The sequence below is a fragment of the Grus americana genome, chromosome 1 (genome assembly GCF_028858705.1).
Source record: "Grus americana isolate bGruAme1 chromosome 1, bGruAme1.mat, whole genome shotgun sequence".
NCBI classification, from domain to species: domain Eukaryota; kingdom Metazoa; phylum Chordata; class Aves; order Gruiformes; family Gruidae; genus Grus; species Grus americana.
In genome coordinates, this window is record NC_072852.1 from 12,142,044 (window position 1) to 12,159,177 (window position 17,134).

General features: G+C 38.1%; 1 protein-coding gene across 2 annotated transcripts in view; it reads left to right on the top strand.

Moving 5' to 3' along the window:
• Positions 1 to 17,134, top strand: part of SEMA3C (semaphorin 3C) — a 128,314-nt gene that overhangs the window by 89,647 nt on the left and 21,533 nt on the right. For both annotated transcript variants that reach the window (XM_054812630.1, XM_054812631.1), the window contains exons 8-12: positions 590 to 732; positions 2,757 to 2,871; positions 4,781 to 4,850; positions 7,595 to 7,739; positions 12,667 to 12,889. In XM_054812630.1, the coding sequence (XP_054668605.1) occupies positions 590 to 732; positions 2,757 to 2,871; positions 4,781 to 4,850; positions 7,595 to 7,739; positions 12,667 to 12,889 (696 nt within the window). The remainder of the gene's footprint in view (positions 1 to 589; positions 733 to 2,756; positions 2,872 to 4,780; positions 4,851 to 7,594; positions 7,740 to 12,666; positions 12,890 to 17,134) is intronic.

Consider the following 17,134-nt stretch of genomic DNA (forward strand, 5'->3'; position numbering starts at 1 on the left):
GGATATAAATTATTTTGCTCTCTCACTAGAGCTCCTTTGCAGTGTTTTGCACGTACGCTTGGTTATGTTTATCAGCCTCTGATATGAACTCAAAAGCTGTTCAAGCATTTGCATATCCTGCTTTCTTTTTCCATGTTCCATGAGTTATTTTCCTCTCTTATTTATGTACCTTATTTGTTCTTTTCCTAATGAGGCTTTCAACAGCTTACTTTTATGTTTTGCCTCAATGAGTCTTTCCTTAAGTGCCTCTGATAACACACTGATTCTTCCCTCTTCTTCCACCAAGTGTTTGAATCTCTGCAGTAATCTAATACTACTGCTTCTGTATTTTAATCACTTTTCTAAAAATCTGCTGTGGGATAAAATATAAGGATGCAGAAACTTAAGGCTGCCAGCAAGAAGCCATTTACCTGGTGATATCTGGTATATACAGACATGAGGCTAGACCATATAGCTTAACCTGCCACAGCAGTACCTCTATATGCATTATATAGCATTTCCTTGGAGCAGTCAGGAACCGTCAAGTCATTAATTGCTTATACTGATACATCTTTTGGTTTCATCTTTTTGTTATACTGTTTCATTTCAGAGCCTATTTTTGTGGATGCTCATGTTATCCCAGATGGCACTGACCCCAACGATGCCAAAATCTACTTCTTCTTCAAAGAGAGACTCACAGACAACAGTGGCAGCACAAAGCAAGTTCATTCCATGATCGCAAGAATATGCCCAGTAAGAACTATTTTGTTTGCCAGGTTGTTGGGTCAAGCTTGTAGTGTGACATGATAAGCTAAAGGACTAAATGATTGAAAAGCCTTTGATTTATATTCAAAACAAATTTCCCATTTCAGCATCCACATTCATAATAAAGAAGAGCCGTTGCTGAACACACAGTTAGGGTCTGAACATGTTATGTGTATCTGGCTATACCTATAATGATATGGAAATGTAGAGATTCAGGGATTTATGTATTTCTCTAACTCAGTCAGAAGAGTTACCGGTGTTGAATTTCCAAACTTGCTGTTCATTGCACAAATGAGGTGCATTCTTTGCTTAGAAAAACTGATGTATAAGACAGTGAAGTCTTTCACGCACACACACACACACTGCGCACGCACGCGCTAACACATTCCAAATCTTTGAAACACATTGGAAATATCAGAACCAAGCTTTTAAATGGGTTGATTTAACTTTCAAATATTGTTTTCATTTTTACAATATCTGTCCTTTCTGAATTTTTGCCTTGATGTATGTGTGAGCCTAACTTTAAAAACGAGCACAGGAAAATTAAATTCAGGTGTTATGGCTACTCCTGTGCAGTAATTAATTTACGATCACAGTGCTCCTCATTGTCTCTATTTCCTTTTTCCTACCTGTAATCAACTGTAGATGAAAAATGATTGAAGCAGCTATTAATATCTCTGGGGAAATGGATTTTTGTTAGCGAGAGAAAAATTATAAATGCACAATAACTGCTAACCTTTTCATTCCTTCTTCTGGAAAGGCTCAGGAAGCTAATTGTGAGTGTTTGTGTATTCCCTGTCTTTAATTTAAGTCTTCTTTAGAATTTGGTGTTTTGCAATGTTGTTGTGCATGAGTGTGAGGGCATTTGGGATTGTGTTAATCTCCTCCTCTGGCAATAGGATGAGGCATGTGATCTCTTTTATAATCTCCATTTTCTATATTTTTCTGAGGGTGCCCAAAGGCCTTTTTGGGTATTTTGCAAGAAGACATTTCACACAATTATAGCTGTATTTGTTATTGTTACTGTTATAATGAAGCCCAGATGATTTCTGAAAGGCCTCAGCCTGTTCAGACTTACACTGAATTCAGTGGCAGAATCCCAAAGCTAATGAAAATAAATCCGAGCCAGTCATATTTGTATATTTGTATGCCATCATATTCATACGTCAACACCTTTGAGACTGGCCAAATATATTAATACAATGGTGCCAAGAAAGACCCCCCCCAAAAGACTCCTTATGGGTCACCCAAAAAGTCAGATTACCAGGTCCAGGAGCACCAGTGAAACATGCACAGCATTTCATCAAAGTCACATTTTCCTAGTTTCTACATTTCCTTCTTCCCTTTCCTTGGGTGACATTGTGCTATGCAGTTTGGAAGATGCTGCTCTTAGATAAGGCGTCCACCAGCAGAGCAAGCCAAGAGCTATCACCTCTGTGCTGCACCAGCTGGTTTAGCAGTTCCAGTTTCCACCTTGCACTGGAGAGAGATGGAAAGATCCTTGAGTGAGCTGTGACCAAGCCAGCCCTGGAACAAACTAGCAGGACTTGCAACAGTGCAAAACTAGCTTGACCCATGCTAACCATCATTTCTGAATGTAGTTCAGAGCATCAACCTCATGGGCTAGCTTGGCTTATTAGGTCATCGCTCTATAGGACTATTAGACCTTTTGGAGGTAGCATGGACTTCTCCATGTGTCAGTGAGTGACACAGACCTCTACAGTCCTTTCCAGTAATACCCACACACGCTGCTGCTGCACAAGTTCTACTGCACAACCCTCCCGTGCCTGCTAGCCCAGCACAGAGACTCTGCTCAGAAAACAAGTTCCTATTTTTCCTGTATCTGGAGTGTTTAGATGAGGGGATTTGGTTTAGGCTTATCTATTTTGTATATTGAATTTACCAGCATAATTGTCTAGGTGATGAGTCAAATAAGCTGAGGAAAATGTGGGAAAGCCCAGTAAAATGTTAACTGTGTTGTATTTTTTTCTGAAAATAATATTCCTTTTCAGAATGACACGGGTGGTCAGCGTAGTCTCGTGAACAAGTGGACAACATTCTTGAAAGCAAGACTTGTGTGCTCGGTAATGGATGAAGATGGAACAGAAACGTACTTTGATGAGTTAGGTATGCAAGAAAAATCCCTTAAAAGTTTCATCTAAATCCTGCACCCTGTGCATATTTAATTATTGGTGTTTGTTCAGCTTCTTAATCAAGTTGGTGACAGTGGAATCTCAGCCCTGTAGAAATTCATGTCAAAATTTCCCTTGCAGTTTTATGACAGGAAATGAAAAAACTCTTTATAAATCTCTCTGAGTAATTATAATTATCTTTGAAATAAAGGTAATTAATCTTGACTATGTAAAGGAATCATATATGTAAAGAATTAACATTTGTGAGGAAATATGTAACCGAAGTCTATTGTTATTTTGCTCCTAGTTAGGATTATGATAGAGGTTTTTTTCACATACATCTCTGAAGCTGTGTAACATACAGCTTTTTTGTAATACAGTTTTTCTTTTTTGATCACTGGGTAGAGGCCTCAATCTGATCAAGATAATACCAATAAATCCTGTTACTGGCACCAGCAATAATACTATGAATAAATATAATTTCTCAGGATTCATTCAGGCACTTAGATTTTCAGTTCAACATATGAAACACTGCAAATATTCAGTGAATAATCTATACAGCAGTCTCAGAGGTTTCCTTTCAATAAGAAATTAATAGATGCATATCTTGATAGTTAAGTGCCAAACAGCATTATCAGAAATTTTCAAATTCTATATTGTCAACAGCTGTGATGTACAAAGTCATAGCACTAAATTCAGGAATTGGAAGATTTGGTATGTGTATTAGTAGAGATATAAATATGAATAACATAAATAGCTAATGAGCCCCACACTGGGGCTGCATCTGATCCTGACCTTTTCTCCATTGTGGTCTGTCATTATTCCTGATTCTCATCATAACAAATGGGGTTTGGAGTCTTTTTTGACTTTATATCTTTACAAATATTTGGTGTACTTTCTTTGGTTCTAGGTTTCGATGGAACCTGATAGGCCTAGGAGCAGATCCTAACTTGCTGTAACTTAGTATATGCAAGGTGCTTGGAGGACTGGCTTCCAGAAGTTCCCGGTGCCTCCTAGCCCTGCCACAGCAACTAATCTTTCCAAGCTGTGATTTACCAGGCTGCTCCTCCTCAGCAAAGCAGTAGGATAACTGCTTTTAGTTTTCTGTATGACAAAAAGGAGGACCATACAGAATAGGAGACAATGTTGTCATCCTGGGCTCCCAGCACAATCCCATAGCAAAGAGTGACAATACAACCGCAGCTGGAAATTCATGTATAATGCAGAAGAGCGTAACACTGCCAGTCCTGCATGGTGAAGTCTTTTGCTTTTGACATATTTAACGGAATGTTCAAAAATTTCAGAGTTAATGAAGGATCCCCATAAATTAATGGAAAGCTAAAGAACATATTTTATGATAAAAAGCTCAAACAGTTCAGTCTTCTTGTGTGTTGTAGTGCAGTCAATAAACCCCCACACAACAGAAGCTGGGAGGTTTTATCTCTCAGTGTCTTCACTGCAAAACTGTGTGTCATTCATATCATGTTGAAAATGAGCTAGTGAGGGCACCTGGAGCGTGTACTGGATGATAAAACACCTAATTGTCCTGCTTTGGATTACATCCATCTATGGGAACTCTTTGACCTACTGCAGCTTAAATGTTTGCCTACTGTTAACCTGCTGAGAGAAATGTGTGACATGGATCCTGAACATATTTGAAAATCTTTGCTTTCTGTCTTCATAAGGCTAGATGGTGCAGAGTTAATTTCCAGAACTGTTTCTGAATGTCCAAATGCTAGATTTATGCATATGGTCCATTCATACAATAAGCCTGCTTTTCCCATTCAAGTCTGAGACAAAACTACTGTTGACTTCAGCAGGAATAAAGTCATAAATTAAACTGGAAAATAAAGTGGTTTATTAGTATTCAAAATTTTTTTTCTTTTTCCTTTTCTTTCTTACAGAGGATGTGTTTCTTTTAGAGACAGATAACCCCAGAACAACGCTTGTGTATGGAATTTTTACAACATCAAGGTAAATGGGGAGATTTGAAAAAAAATTACCTTTCTGAACTGCCCGATTTTCTATATGAAAAGTGAAAGTGAGGGTTTGTGGTCAAGGCTGTCCTGTGCAATTTTGTATGTCTGCTGTGGCCATCGTTTGCATGCAGGATTAACAGTCTCAGTATCATTCCTGTTGGTATCCATGTCAGAGCTATGCTGCTTGGAGCAAACTCCTCCCTGACGTGCTGTCAGCTGGCACTGGGAAAACATTTCTGTGGAGGACCACTTGTTACTGCTTGGCAGTGGAAAGCTAAATGACTTCAACGCAGTGAACTCATGTGGCATCTGAGAGCATTTAACACCTCCTGAAGGACATCCAGCACCCTGAAAGATCAAACCGGGAATTCTTACATGAATTCATACAAATCATTTCCAGTCTCTCAGCTGGCAGATGATTGCACAGATGGCAAATAACCCATGTCGGCTTCAGTTGGCTACGAAAAGACAAGCCTACGTGGCATGCGATCGCCTCCTTGCAGTCTTAAGCTCTCTGTTATCAGTCAGTAGTATTCACTTACTGTCCAGTTTGGAAAGCACTCGGTGAACTCCCAAGGGCAGTGCAAGTACTGCGTATGGCTTACTATGCCAAAACTCTCCACAAAGACGGAGCGACAGGTGGACCAACAGGTTCTGCCATCTCTACCTTTATTTTTTTTTCACTTTTCCCTTGCCCTCACTACATAGTGCTAGTATACAGAATAGCAATATTTACTGCTTACTGATTTCTGGTACATTATCCTGTATTATTTAACTGTTATTACTTAACTTAAAAGAGGTTTTTTGCTTATTTTTTATTTCTTTACTTTATTTGATCAAATTAGCAAATTATTTAACTTACTACTACTAATTCCTTTAGTGGCAATCTCTAGTAAAAAATTCCTTGCATGAAAAGTCTTTTTTCCCGATACACTTTTTTCTGTCTTTTTTCATGTGGATCCAAGGATCTGCTTTCTCAAATGTGTGAACCAGCCAGGAAAATATGATTTTATGATATTTAATTGGGAAAAAAGAATTCTCTAACTTGTAAACATCTGGTGCTGTCTACATTTTATGATTCCTACTGCACAAAAAGAGAAAATGCTGAGGTTACGTTTAGCAGTAAACCCACACTTATGATTAGGTTGTGGATGCAACATGCCTGAACTGGAAACACTTTTACCTAATTCTCCTGGTATTCCTGAAGTGGAAATGAGGTTTGAATCACAGGACCATATAAGGTGACAACAAAGAGAAAACTTCACTTTTTCCTGGCTTTCAAGCTGTTTTCTCTCTCTATTCAAGTTTTTACACTCATCTATTTCTATTATCACGAACCGTATGGTGTATGCTTGCTTTCTCTTTGTTTGACTGTAGATTGGTTGCGGTACCGATCATAATGATTTTTACTCCTTAGCAATTCCTTTATCTTCACCTCTCTAGACTTCCAACTCGTAACAGTAGCAAGAGAGAAATATCCCAACAAATAATAACTATTAGTACTTTTATCTAAATCACTCAGAAGGAAACCAAGTAATATTGAAGCAAATTATTTTGGTGGCATACTCTGCTGTAAATCTAACATAAAACATCTTGAAAGATTAAATACACTTCTTAAAACCTGTTAATACCTACTAAAATTTCCAAAATACCATAATCCAACTAAAAGGTTCCTCTTGCTAATCCATATATAGCTGAGAGCAATGTGGATTGCACTTTCCTTGTTTAGACCCTATTTGCAATGTTTTCAGTTTTTTTCTGAAGTGTTGCTTTTTTCTTTTTCAATTGAAAACAGTGGGTTACTTGGATTATCTTCATCCTACAATTAACATCAGGCAGATTTCAAACTGTCTGGTGTTTCCACTTTGTTAAGATAAATTTCCCAAACCTTATATGCAGTGAGAGAAAAAAAAAAAAAAAGAGTTAATTCAGTCAGCCTCTAGCATCGCTCTGGAAATTATTCCCCTAGTGCCCTCCATCATCACAGGGTGATGGAGGCCATTCAGAGTTTGTGCTGGCTGAGGAGACATCTGAGACCATTGCTGAACCCAGCGCAGTGGAAAAACATGCCCTTCTCATAGGTTACCCCTCCGGTTCTCCTCAGGAAGCATCCAACTTCAAACTTTTTGAAGGGGTCTTTGTAAGACCAGTTTTAAGGGTGGATTTGAGGACTGTGTAGGAGTAATTCCTTTACAGCCATGACCTGTCCCCATTTTGCTTAGAAAAGCTGACAACTGACTAATAATCTAACCAATTGTAATTGCGGGGATGTTTTGATTAATATTTTAGCCATGTGTTTTAGGAGAGTCATGGAGGTCTTCCAGTTAATCTACTGGTAGGGAGTTCTGAAAACTTGTGCTGACCTTGGCAGTACAATGTTTATAAAACTTGTCTCGCCAAAGCCAGCAATATTTTTGCCATTGATTTAACTGGGGCCAGATTATATTTCTTTTATATTCAACATTAGGAAATTTTCTTATTCCACCAGCAGGGTAGTACCTTCCTCCCTCTTTTTTCAGTTCACTGTTCAAAAAGATGCTAGGTCTTAAGGATTAATGGTATATATTGGGAAGATAAATTAGTTGATTGAAAATGTATTAAATCTATGCTATAGAAGCATTAAATTGTATGAAATATATTCTCTTAGAGGTATCTTTCATTATTCGACCTTGCAAAATGATGGAAAAGCTATACAAAAGTTGGTAGATTGCTATACTAACTTTTCCTGCTGTCTTCCAGCTCCATATTTAAAGGCTCAGCTGTGTGTGTGTATCATCTATCCGACATCCAGACCGTGTTCAACGGGCCATTTGCACACAAGGAGGGCCCAAACCACCAGCTGATTCCATATCAGGGCAGAATTCCGTACCCACGACCTGGCACCGTAAGTACAAAGATGTTTATGCAGGCTTGCCAATTACTTGTCTTTGTTTAATACATAAATAAATATTATTTATTCCAGGAGAATGGACTGTATGTGACTATGACACTTAGTTACAGTTCAGAACAATTTTATTTGCTTCTCAACTTTGCCATACAAATCATGTAGTATCTGGAAAACTTCTAGAGAATTAAAAGTCGTGCAAAATGTTAATCGCTCTTGCTCTTTCTGCTCAAAAGGCGGTAAGAATTATTTCAACAGATAGCAGTCATATTATTTACATGTACATTTACATTTTGTGTGTATGTTTGAGCAAAAGATAGCTCAATAAATAAGCGTACAAGGACAGCGTTGTGAGTGTATTCTACGGTCTAGATCCAAACTTCTGTAAGTCTGTCTTCAGAATTTCCCATAGTTCTCTAAACTTTTGCAGTTCTACTGGCATGTTTGGGAGATGTAGTAGGAGAACAAGACTTATGAGACTTGTCATTTGACTAGGTCTAACTCCCTGTCAAGTACTGAATTTTAGATGAGAGACCTAGAAATAGATGAGTTTTCATGCCAATCAGTTCATAGTAGTCCTCCTTGTTAAGAATGCTTTTTGTATGCCTTGAAAATTTTTCAGGACTTTCTTTCACTGTATCAGGGGTAGTAATAATCTTCCAATAAATTCTGTACACCATTAGAGCTAGCTCTGTTTCCAAGTTTAAAAAAAGTGTCCCATAAAAGATTTCAAACAAAATTGTTTTGGTTTTTTTTTCTTTTCACATTTATGGTGTATAAAAATTGTTGTTGATGCAGTTTTGTCTTTATTTATTTACTTATTTATTTGCACTATTCTTAGATTTAGCAGAAGTATGAAGTCTAATATTTCCAGTTGTAATGAAGAATATATGAAATTTCACTAGAATCTTCTCTAAATCCATATTTGCTAAATGAAATATGGTAATCTGGACTTTTGTTGACTCCTATGGAGTCTTCTTACAATTTCTTAAGTATCAGAATTAAATAAGTATGCACAGAATCATAAATCATCTCTCAACGATGTAGTTATAATGTTTTTTTAGATGAACACTTTGTTGTTTTTCCATTCATCACAGGAAATTAAATTTTATTTCAATTTTGCAAGTCACTGCAAGAATTTTTAACCATATCACTGTTTCATTCATATTCATCTTTGTGCTGTAGATCTTGTTCTTTCTCTTTCTTTCTCTCTTGTTCACTAATGCACAGATTCATGGAATAGCTCTCCCTGTTCACACAATTTTTCATGACATTTTAGTGCAGTTATTACTGGCTGTAAGATTTAGGACTTTGTGTTCCCAGATTAGAATTAGTTAAGCAATACCTGATATTCCACTAAGATCTATTACTAGCATTATTCTTTCTTTGCAATTAATTCATACAGCTCTAATCTCATGAATTCACTGAGGCTTTAAGCTTCAACTTTACAAAAAGAGGAGAGGAGAGGAGAGGAGAGGAGAGGAGAGGAGAGGAGAGGAGAGGAGAGGAGAGGAAAGGAATTACCCATTTAAACGGGAAGTTTTACACTCTTGTGCTTAGTCACATTTCAGAGTTTCTTGCTGCTTCAGAATATTGTATTTGTATGTGTTTCCTCAACCACTGCCACGTTATTCTTGGTACACTTCATGGAGGCTTATGAGGTATTCCAGATGGGCCTAAAGAAAGTGGGCAGCACAATGGGAAGAGAAAAAGAAAATTCAGATTTAGATTTAACATGGTGACAGAAATTACCTACATTTTTCAGATGTGCCGATGAGCTTTGAATTTGAAGATAAATTCTTAGATCATAGCTCACACAAAAAATGAAGACAAAAGAGATTCTTTTAAGATGATCATTGCTGGGTTTCTGGTCACTGGCTTTTCTGTGCTTTCTCACAATTCAGCCACAACACGGTATCTTAAAAGTGTATTTTCTAACCTGAGACTTGTTTGTCTTTCCTTTTACTTTACTGCCAAAAAGTTTCACTTTTAAATGTATGCCACAAACTCTATTTTTCACTTATGTCAAAGCATCTGTAAAAATCAGGAAATGGGGATGTTTTTGCTGAGCAGAATTTGTGTTCAAAGGGTTAACTTTGAATAGCCACACTTGCAGACTATGGGGCATGAGGCTCTTTCCTCTGGAACGTAGGGTTTTTTGCAGCTTCTGGGATTCTGGACTAGATGGGGATACCTTTTTATATGACATGGATAATCCTACTTTACAGTTGCCTAAAGAGATATTCATACTAAACTTCTGGACAGAAATGAATGTTCATTGTGTCACAGTACATTGGATAAACAATGAAAAGGCATCAGTATAGCTTCAGTAGGATTAAATAAAGCAATACGTTCATTTGGCCATAATCATCTCTGCAGTGTTTGGCTGCCTGTCACTAAATACCAATGGTTTCTTATTTCTCCACAAGCAAAACTTCCTTATGGAAAAAGAAAGGAAAAAAATACATAATTGGCATCTTGTTACTAAATTCAGTGATGTTTGAGGATAGTTTCCATTCTTCAGAGTTTACAGAAATAGTTTTTGTACCTACAGCATGTTGGGGAATATGCTGTAAATTAAAGAATTCTGTTTCTCTCTGCAATCTAACTGCATGGTGATCAACTGTGAACATAATTATCATGTAGCCAAGTCCTTGAATGAGGTGTGAAGGATACACATTCAATCCCTCCAGGAAAGGGAGAGCTTATAGGGTTCTTCAGTAACATCTTTTGCTTGTCATTGGTTTATACAGGGGATAGAAAAGGAATTAATTGATTAAAGATGTTTTTTAAAACTTCGCTCAGAACAATGATATAATGTAAGTTTTTAGGGTCATACTGGGGTGAACCATAGCACAGACATTTTTGCAGGAAGTCACAGACAAAGATCTTACAATGTCCAAGTCAAGAGTGGAAGGATAGAAAGTATCAGAGAAAGTCGTCTTTTAACTGAGCTGTGTGGGAGAGGAAAGTTTGATTTGAACTGCTTGTGAAACAGAATGACTCTGGAGAGAAACTGGGGTCTGGCAGATCACTACCAAGTAGAATAATCTTTCTAATAGCCTACAAATTTATGAAGACAGTTCTTTTTTTCAGCATTTGTTGCTAATCTTAGCAGATAGCTCCATATATTTCCTGGAAGACTCTGGATGGAAGTGCCACAGAGGGAAGGACTGGAGCAAACAAGATAATCAGAATTCAATTTTGTGAGGACTTAGAGGGCTACCATATAGTGTCATTTATAATGAGAACCAAACCAGAACCCTCAGGATAAATAAGAATCCAGAAGAATCAATTGTCAAGGATGTCAGATGGGAGAAGAGACCCGTATCTGAGCTAAGTTCTGGTTCTTCTTCCTGAAGGTAACCGATGCCAGAGCAGTTTCTTTTAAAGTGTTCCTACCAGAGCTGTTCTACTTTGTATAAATAATTAAATCCTAATTGAACCAGAAGATGATTCTACAGCCTGGGATTAGGCTGCAGTCCCCTCTCTACTTTGTTCCTAGTATTGCTCGATGAATAGTTTATTATGTGCACAAGATGGAACAGCTTTTAGCAGCGAGGGTAGAACGGGCACTCCTGCCTGGTGGTTAGAGGGATCCCCTGGGCGGTGAAGACCCAGATTCTAATGTTTGCTCACATCAGGTAGGTTGGACACATGACTCATATATCCCCGGCGAGTTTCCTAGTCTCTCAGAGTATGATTCATTATATGTAATTTTAGCCATCTAAAAGCAGGGCATCTAGTCTGAATTACTGACTACAGAGGAAACCTAGATGGCTAACTAAGAATAAATGCTTGACTTTGAGACAGTAGAAGTCAGGTGAGGTAAATCTCTCCCTAAGCTACTATTGTGTCTGTGGTTTTGACCAGAAATTCCATCCTAGACGTAAGAATGGTCCTCATCAAAATAAACAAGTTTCCATGAAATGCTTCATATTGAACAAATCAACATTTACCAACTGGAAAAATATTGTGTTGAAATATTTCTGAATAGCTCCAATATTCCGAGGAGAGTTTCACAGCTCAAAAATCTGCTAAGGGGTAAAATGAAAGCTCAGGAGCAGCAGTTAAAAGTGCAGTCATGGTAGCTGAAAAAAAAAGTCATGTAAATTAACATTGGTACATCCGGTACATTGTACCAGTTACTGACATAGCTCCTGATTTCTTCCCACAGTCGTCTTTTAGTTTCACTCTTAGTAAACACTTGAGATTTCTAAGATTGCTTTTATTTCCTCATGAGGTCCAGAATGCCTCAGGGCTGATTATTTGGATGTTTTTTCATTACATGTAAAGAAGCATCCAGAGTATTCATGGACCTCTGTTATTTCTTGGGCATAGGGGAAAGTGTAGGCAAGATCCTGTGAATCGTCAGTCTTCTCAGATGTAAATGAGTTGTCATGGGATCCCCTCATCAGCTCCATATTATTGTTCTTTCAAATGAAGATGAGTCACAGGCCCTTTTACCATCTCATAATCAACATAATGACTAGAGGGATATTGACCAAATTGCAGTTAATACCAGATGTTTCCTTTTGCCTTTGTACTAAATCTATAACGAACCAGCCGCCAAAGTGTGGTATCTTCCCATATCAATTGCTTGGATTTTTTTTTTTCCCAACAGGCAGTTTGGAAGCATAAAGAATGTGGAAATAGGTCCAGAAGTATGGATCTTTGCCATCAAGCTGGGTTTTGAAAGTGCAAAAATATGTTTGTGTTTGCTTTATCTGAATTGATGGGACTTCAAAGAGTAGCTATTCAAGCACTTCATTCCCGTTACTGGAACATAATTACTTTCAGTCAGAGTCTGAAGTGCTCTTTCGGGAACTTTGTCAACTATCTGTCAATATTTGTAAATGACTTGGAGATGAAAACTCTCTGAAAGGTGTTAAGCATTGTTAAGCATTGCTGTGCATGTTTCTTACAGTGTCCAGGAGGAGCCTTCACACCTAACATGCGGACAACCAAAGAGTTTCCAGACGATGTTGTGACCTTCATCAGGAATCACCCTTTGATGTTTAATCCTATTTACCCAATACACAAGAGGCCATTAATCATCCGGATAGGAGCCGACTACAAGTACACAAAGATTGCTGTGGACCGAGTGAATGCCGCTGATGGAAGATATCACGTCTTGTTTCTTGGAACAGGTAAGACAAACTTAGCAACAGTCATTTTCCCTCATTGCATTATAATTTGCAATCAACTCCAATCTGTACAATTTATAGCTTTCAGAAAGGTTTGTTTAAACGTATTTGCTATCTACAAAAACATCTATACAAAATCCATAAATTATGCTCTTTTTACTTTCTGTGCATTCTTATGTTTCCTGTAGATGTTAATTATGTGCAAGAGGTATAGTATATTGATATGAATTTTATTTGAGACAGAAATCAACACTAGTGTATATTGTAGTTGATCTAAATTATAATACTCCTCTTGAATGTGGTTTGTCTGCAACATGATTCCAGATTAGAATTTGGTCCTCTCTAGCATGAGTAAAAATACCAAAATCTGGCTTTCTATTGTTTTGTATACTCTCATCATCATTATTTAATAAATGCTGTGTAAGCAACTTCTGAAGAAAAACACAATCTGATCAGGATGTTACAAAGGCAGAAATAACAACTCCCCCCAAAAAAAGTAAAAATATGGAAGCATTTAGCAGAGAAAAGGAAACAAATGGTTGGAGTCCTAGCAGTAGTGGACACAGAGAATTTGATCCAAGTATTCAAAAATAATTTCTGTCTAATATAACCTACATTTTGTTTTTAGTTACATCAAATTTGAATCTGGTGTTATACTTCTGGAGTCTGCAGGGAACAGGTCAAGTGATTCTTGTACTGATCAATTTTGATTTTTTAAAATATTCAGATATGAATCACACTCTCCTGATTGAAGCAGACAAGTGGAGTAGGTACTCTGGCTAGACCCTGGGATTCCTTCACATCTGAAACTCCTGCTGGCGTAACAGGGCATTATAGGTTGATAGGCACAAAGGCTAATCTTTTTTACTACAGATGGTTTCAAGTAGAACAAAGGAAAAGAATTCCAGGAGAACAAATATATCTCTGAACATCAGAAAATAATTACAGACATGGCTTGCATTGCTTTTATGGTTCACATATTATTGGGGTCCTGCTTGTTTTCTGCTTGTAGAATAACCGCATCTGCCAGCAAACTCACATGGGGCTGGGAATAACCATCCTGTTATAATAGATTTAGGAAGCTGGTGCTGAAAAATCTCTCAAGAATGTCAGGCTTCTATAGGGGCAGGATTAAAAGGAACTCTCTTCACTCTTCTTGGAAAAACCTCCCCAACTATCAAAATCAGCAGGATGCCTTTGTGCCGAAGGAGGCCAGCTGCATACTGTGCTGTATTAGCAGAAGAGTATCCAGCCAGCGGGTTGCTGGAAGACATTCTTCCCCTGTATTCGGCTCCTGTCTGGAGTACCGCGTCCAGTTGTGGGCTCCCTAGTCCAAGGAAAACATTGAACAAGATCAGTTGAGGGACTGTAGCCTGTGATGTATGAGAAGAGGCTGAGAGAATTGAGTTTATTCAGAGAAAGCTAAGGGGAGACCTTATTGCTGTTGACAACTATCTAGTGGGAGAGTACAACTACCTAACGGGGGAAAAACAGATCTGAACTCTTCTCAGGGTGCTCGGTGTCAGGGTGAGAGGCAATGGATAAGAGTCGCAATGTGGGACATTGCAATTAGATATAAAGGAAAAGGTTTTCATCATCAGTGTGATCAAACATTGGAACAAGGGCTCAGAGAGGTTGTGAATTCTCCATCCGTGGAGACTCAAAGGATTCAGAACCCAACGTGACATGGCCCCAAGCAACCTGCTCTAATTGGACCTGCTTTGAGTGGGGGATTGGACTAGATGACTTCTAGAGGCCCCTTCCAGCCTACAGGGTTCTGTGGTTCAATAAAAGGAAATAGGAAAACAGAAAAACCTCATTCATGTTCTTGTGTCAAACCCTTACCAGGTCACCATCTACTGTACTGTGAATGCTTAGTATACTATAATGCATAGTCAGAGTAGAAGCAGCTCCACGTAATGAGTTACATCAGGAATTTCATCATGTTTTGATCTGGGTATTTTTGTTTTCTTGGTTGGCAGTTGATAAATGAGTTTTAAGGTGTTCTTGAAGATCTCTTTGACCCTACTTGCAGAGCCATTGTAAACTAACAAATTAAGCTAATTAGGACAGAGCTTTCTTCTTGAGGTGGGTTCCCCCCCCCCCCCCCTTAACATGTAACAACATTTTCTTTCTAGTTTAATTAATGCAGCTACAGCTCTTGACTTTCTTGACTTTGGGACCCTTTAGGGCCATTTTCCTCCTTTCCTGTGGAAGTAAAGAAAAGAGTCTTTGTAGACTAATGTGGAAACATCAGAAGTGTTAATAGATATTGTCCCTACTACTGTTATACAACTCCACAAGAACTCTTAGTAAAAGAGAAGGTTTGCTTTTCCATTAGCTTTATTCCTTGCCAAATCACTATGTTTAGCCAGAGTAATAGCTTGGTAGGCTAGTACAGATCTTTCAAGTGAACATTTTGGACATTTTTTAATATATTGGTGCCATTGTTTTAAAATGTTCTATAAATATCTAATGTTAATTAGAGGAAAATTGTACTAAAGATTAGTGGAAAAGATAAGACATGTAAGTTTCCAACTTATAGTTGAAACGTGCATGAAAATGCACAATACCGATATTTAGCATTTCCATAATTCTGCAAGAGATAAATACAGTTCATTTCATTTTATACTTCGATTAGCTTCTGACTGGTTTTAGGAGATCAGTGTGGCCTCACACATACACCTGCGATTCATTAAAAACATTAACATACCTCAGCTTCTTCTTACGTTTTATTAATCCTCTTCTGTGTATCAGCAGAGGATCCATTATGGGACAAATATGTAAACTGCAGCTCTTGATACTTTTATATTCATTGCTTTATCTTCTGCATTACACAGGAGACGAGGATCATTGTCTGCTTTCTAGTTAGTTGGAGGGGAGGCATTATTCTTCCTCAGTAGGGTACAGAACATTAATAGCTTCCAAGGTCTTCCTCAGAAGAAACTGGTGCAATGTAAGTTACTGCGTTTCTCAGCCCTTTTAAATAAAAGTGATCAAGTTTCAGCCACTGAGAGGAGAAACTTGTTTTCTTTATTCTCTGCTTTCTGTGAGACTCAGGAGGATTCGATAGAGATATTAACTGTCAAAAGGAATGCAGAGGGGATTTGCTTTGGTGTCAGTTTGTCCCGGCAAATGCAAAAACCACATTGTATAGGAGAATTTCATGTGATAATTTCCTTGGGAAGCCTGGAGCCCCACAGCCAGAAACAATGGGACTTGACACCTGGTGACAATTACACTCAGCTTGGATGATGAGTTACCGCTGCTGAACTGAGATGTTGCCAGCCATGTCTGTCACTGTCAGTGACCTGTCTCATGCTTGAAATCAGAGTGTTTTATGTCTTGCCAGATGCAGAGCACACAAAATGTTTAGCTTTTCCTCTCTTCCTCCTCTATAATAAATCAGTTCCTGAATGCAAGTGAAGAATAACAGAAGTATAAAGCTCCACGAACCCCAGTGGTTTTCACCATGTAGCCATGGCATGGGAGGGTATAGGCAGCTGTGTAATTTTTTAACATTAATGTGAACTAAATGTAGTGTTTCCTTTGCACCCCCAGACAAAAGTGCTGAGCTCACAGGGGCTGGTCTGTGCCCAGAGTTGATATGTTGCTTTTCTCCCTCGCTTGCCTACGTAGCTAGCAAAATAAATCCCAGGGACAGACATTGTTCTCCCATCATTCCACCCGCTTTTCAAATGATAACGATCTCCTATTTTCCTTGTGCTTTTCGACCTGAAGGCTCCCAAAGGCTTAACAAAACTTGCACCCAAAGGGATCTCTTCATCCCCCTCTGAAATGAGCGGATAAAGAGTAAGGAGTACGTCTTTACAGGCAGAGAGGAGTGCTACAAGAGAAGACTGATACATACCTCATCTTCCCAAACAAAAACCAAGGCATAATTTACTTGGATAGAATGTAATCACTCATTTGCATATTTGACAAGGGCAATGCTGATGATACTTTTTCCCTAATAACTCTTCCCCTAATAACATATTCAGTTCAGGAATTTAGGGTTAGAGTTCTATTTTGATTATCCCATTTCTGTGGTAGGCCAGGACTCAGTCCTGAAGTTTTTGATTCACCCTAGAATTTTACCGTAATTACTCATTTCAGTTATATTTAAAGAACCGGAGCTTTCAATATTTTCTGTTTATCCTTTGGTGGATTGTTTTCTATCTGAGTTTTAAGAACAGCAGTAAAACAGCATGAGAACATTTTCCTGAGATTAATATTTATTTTTTAAGC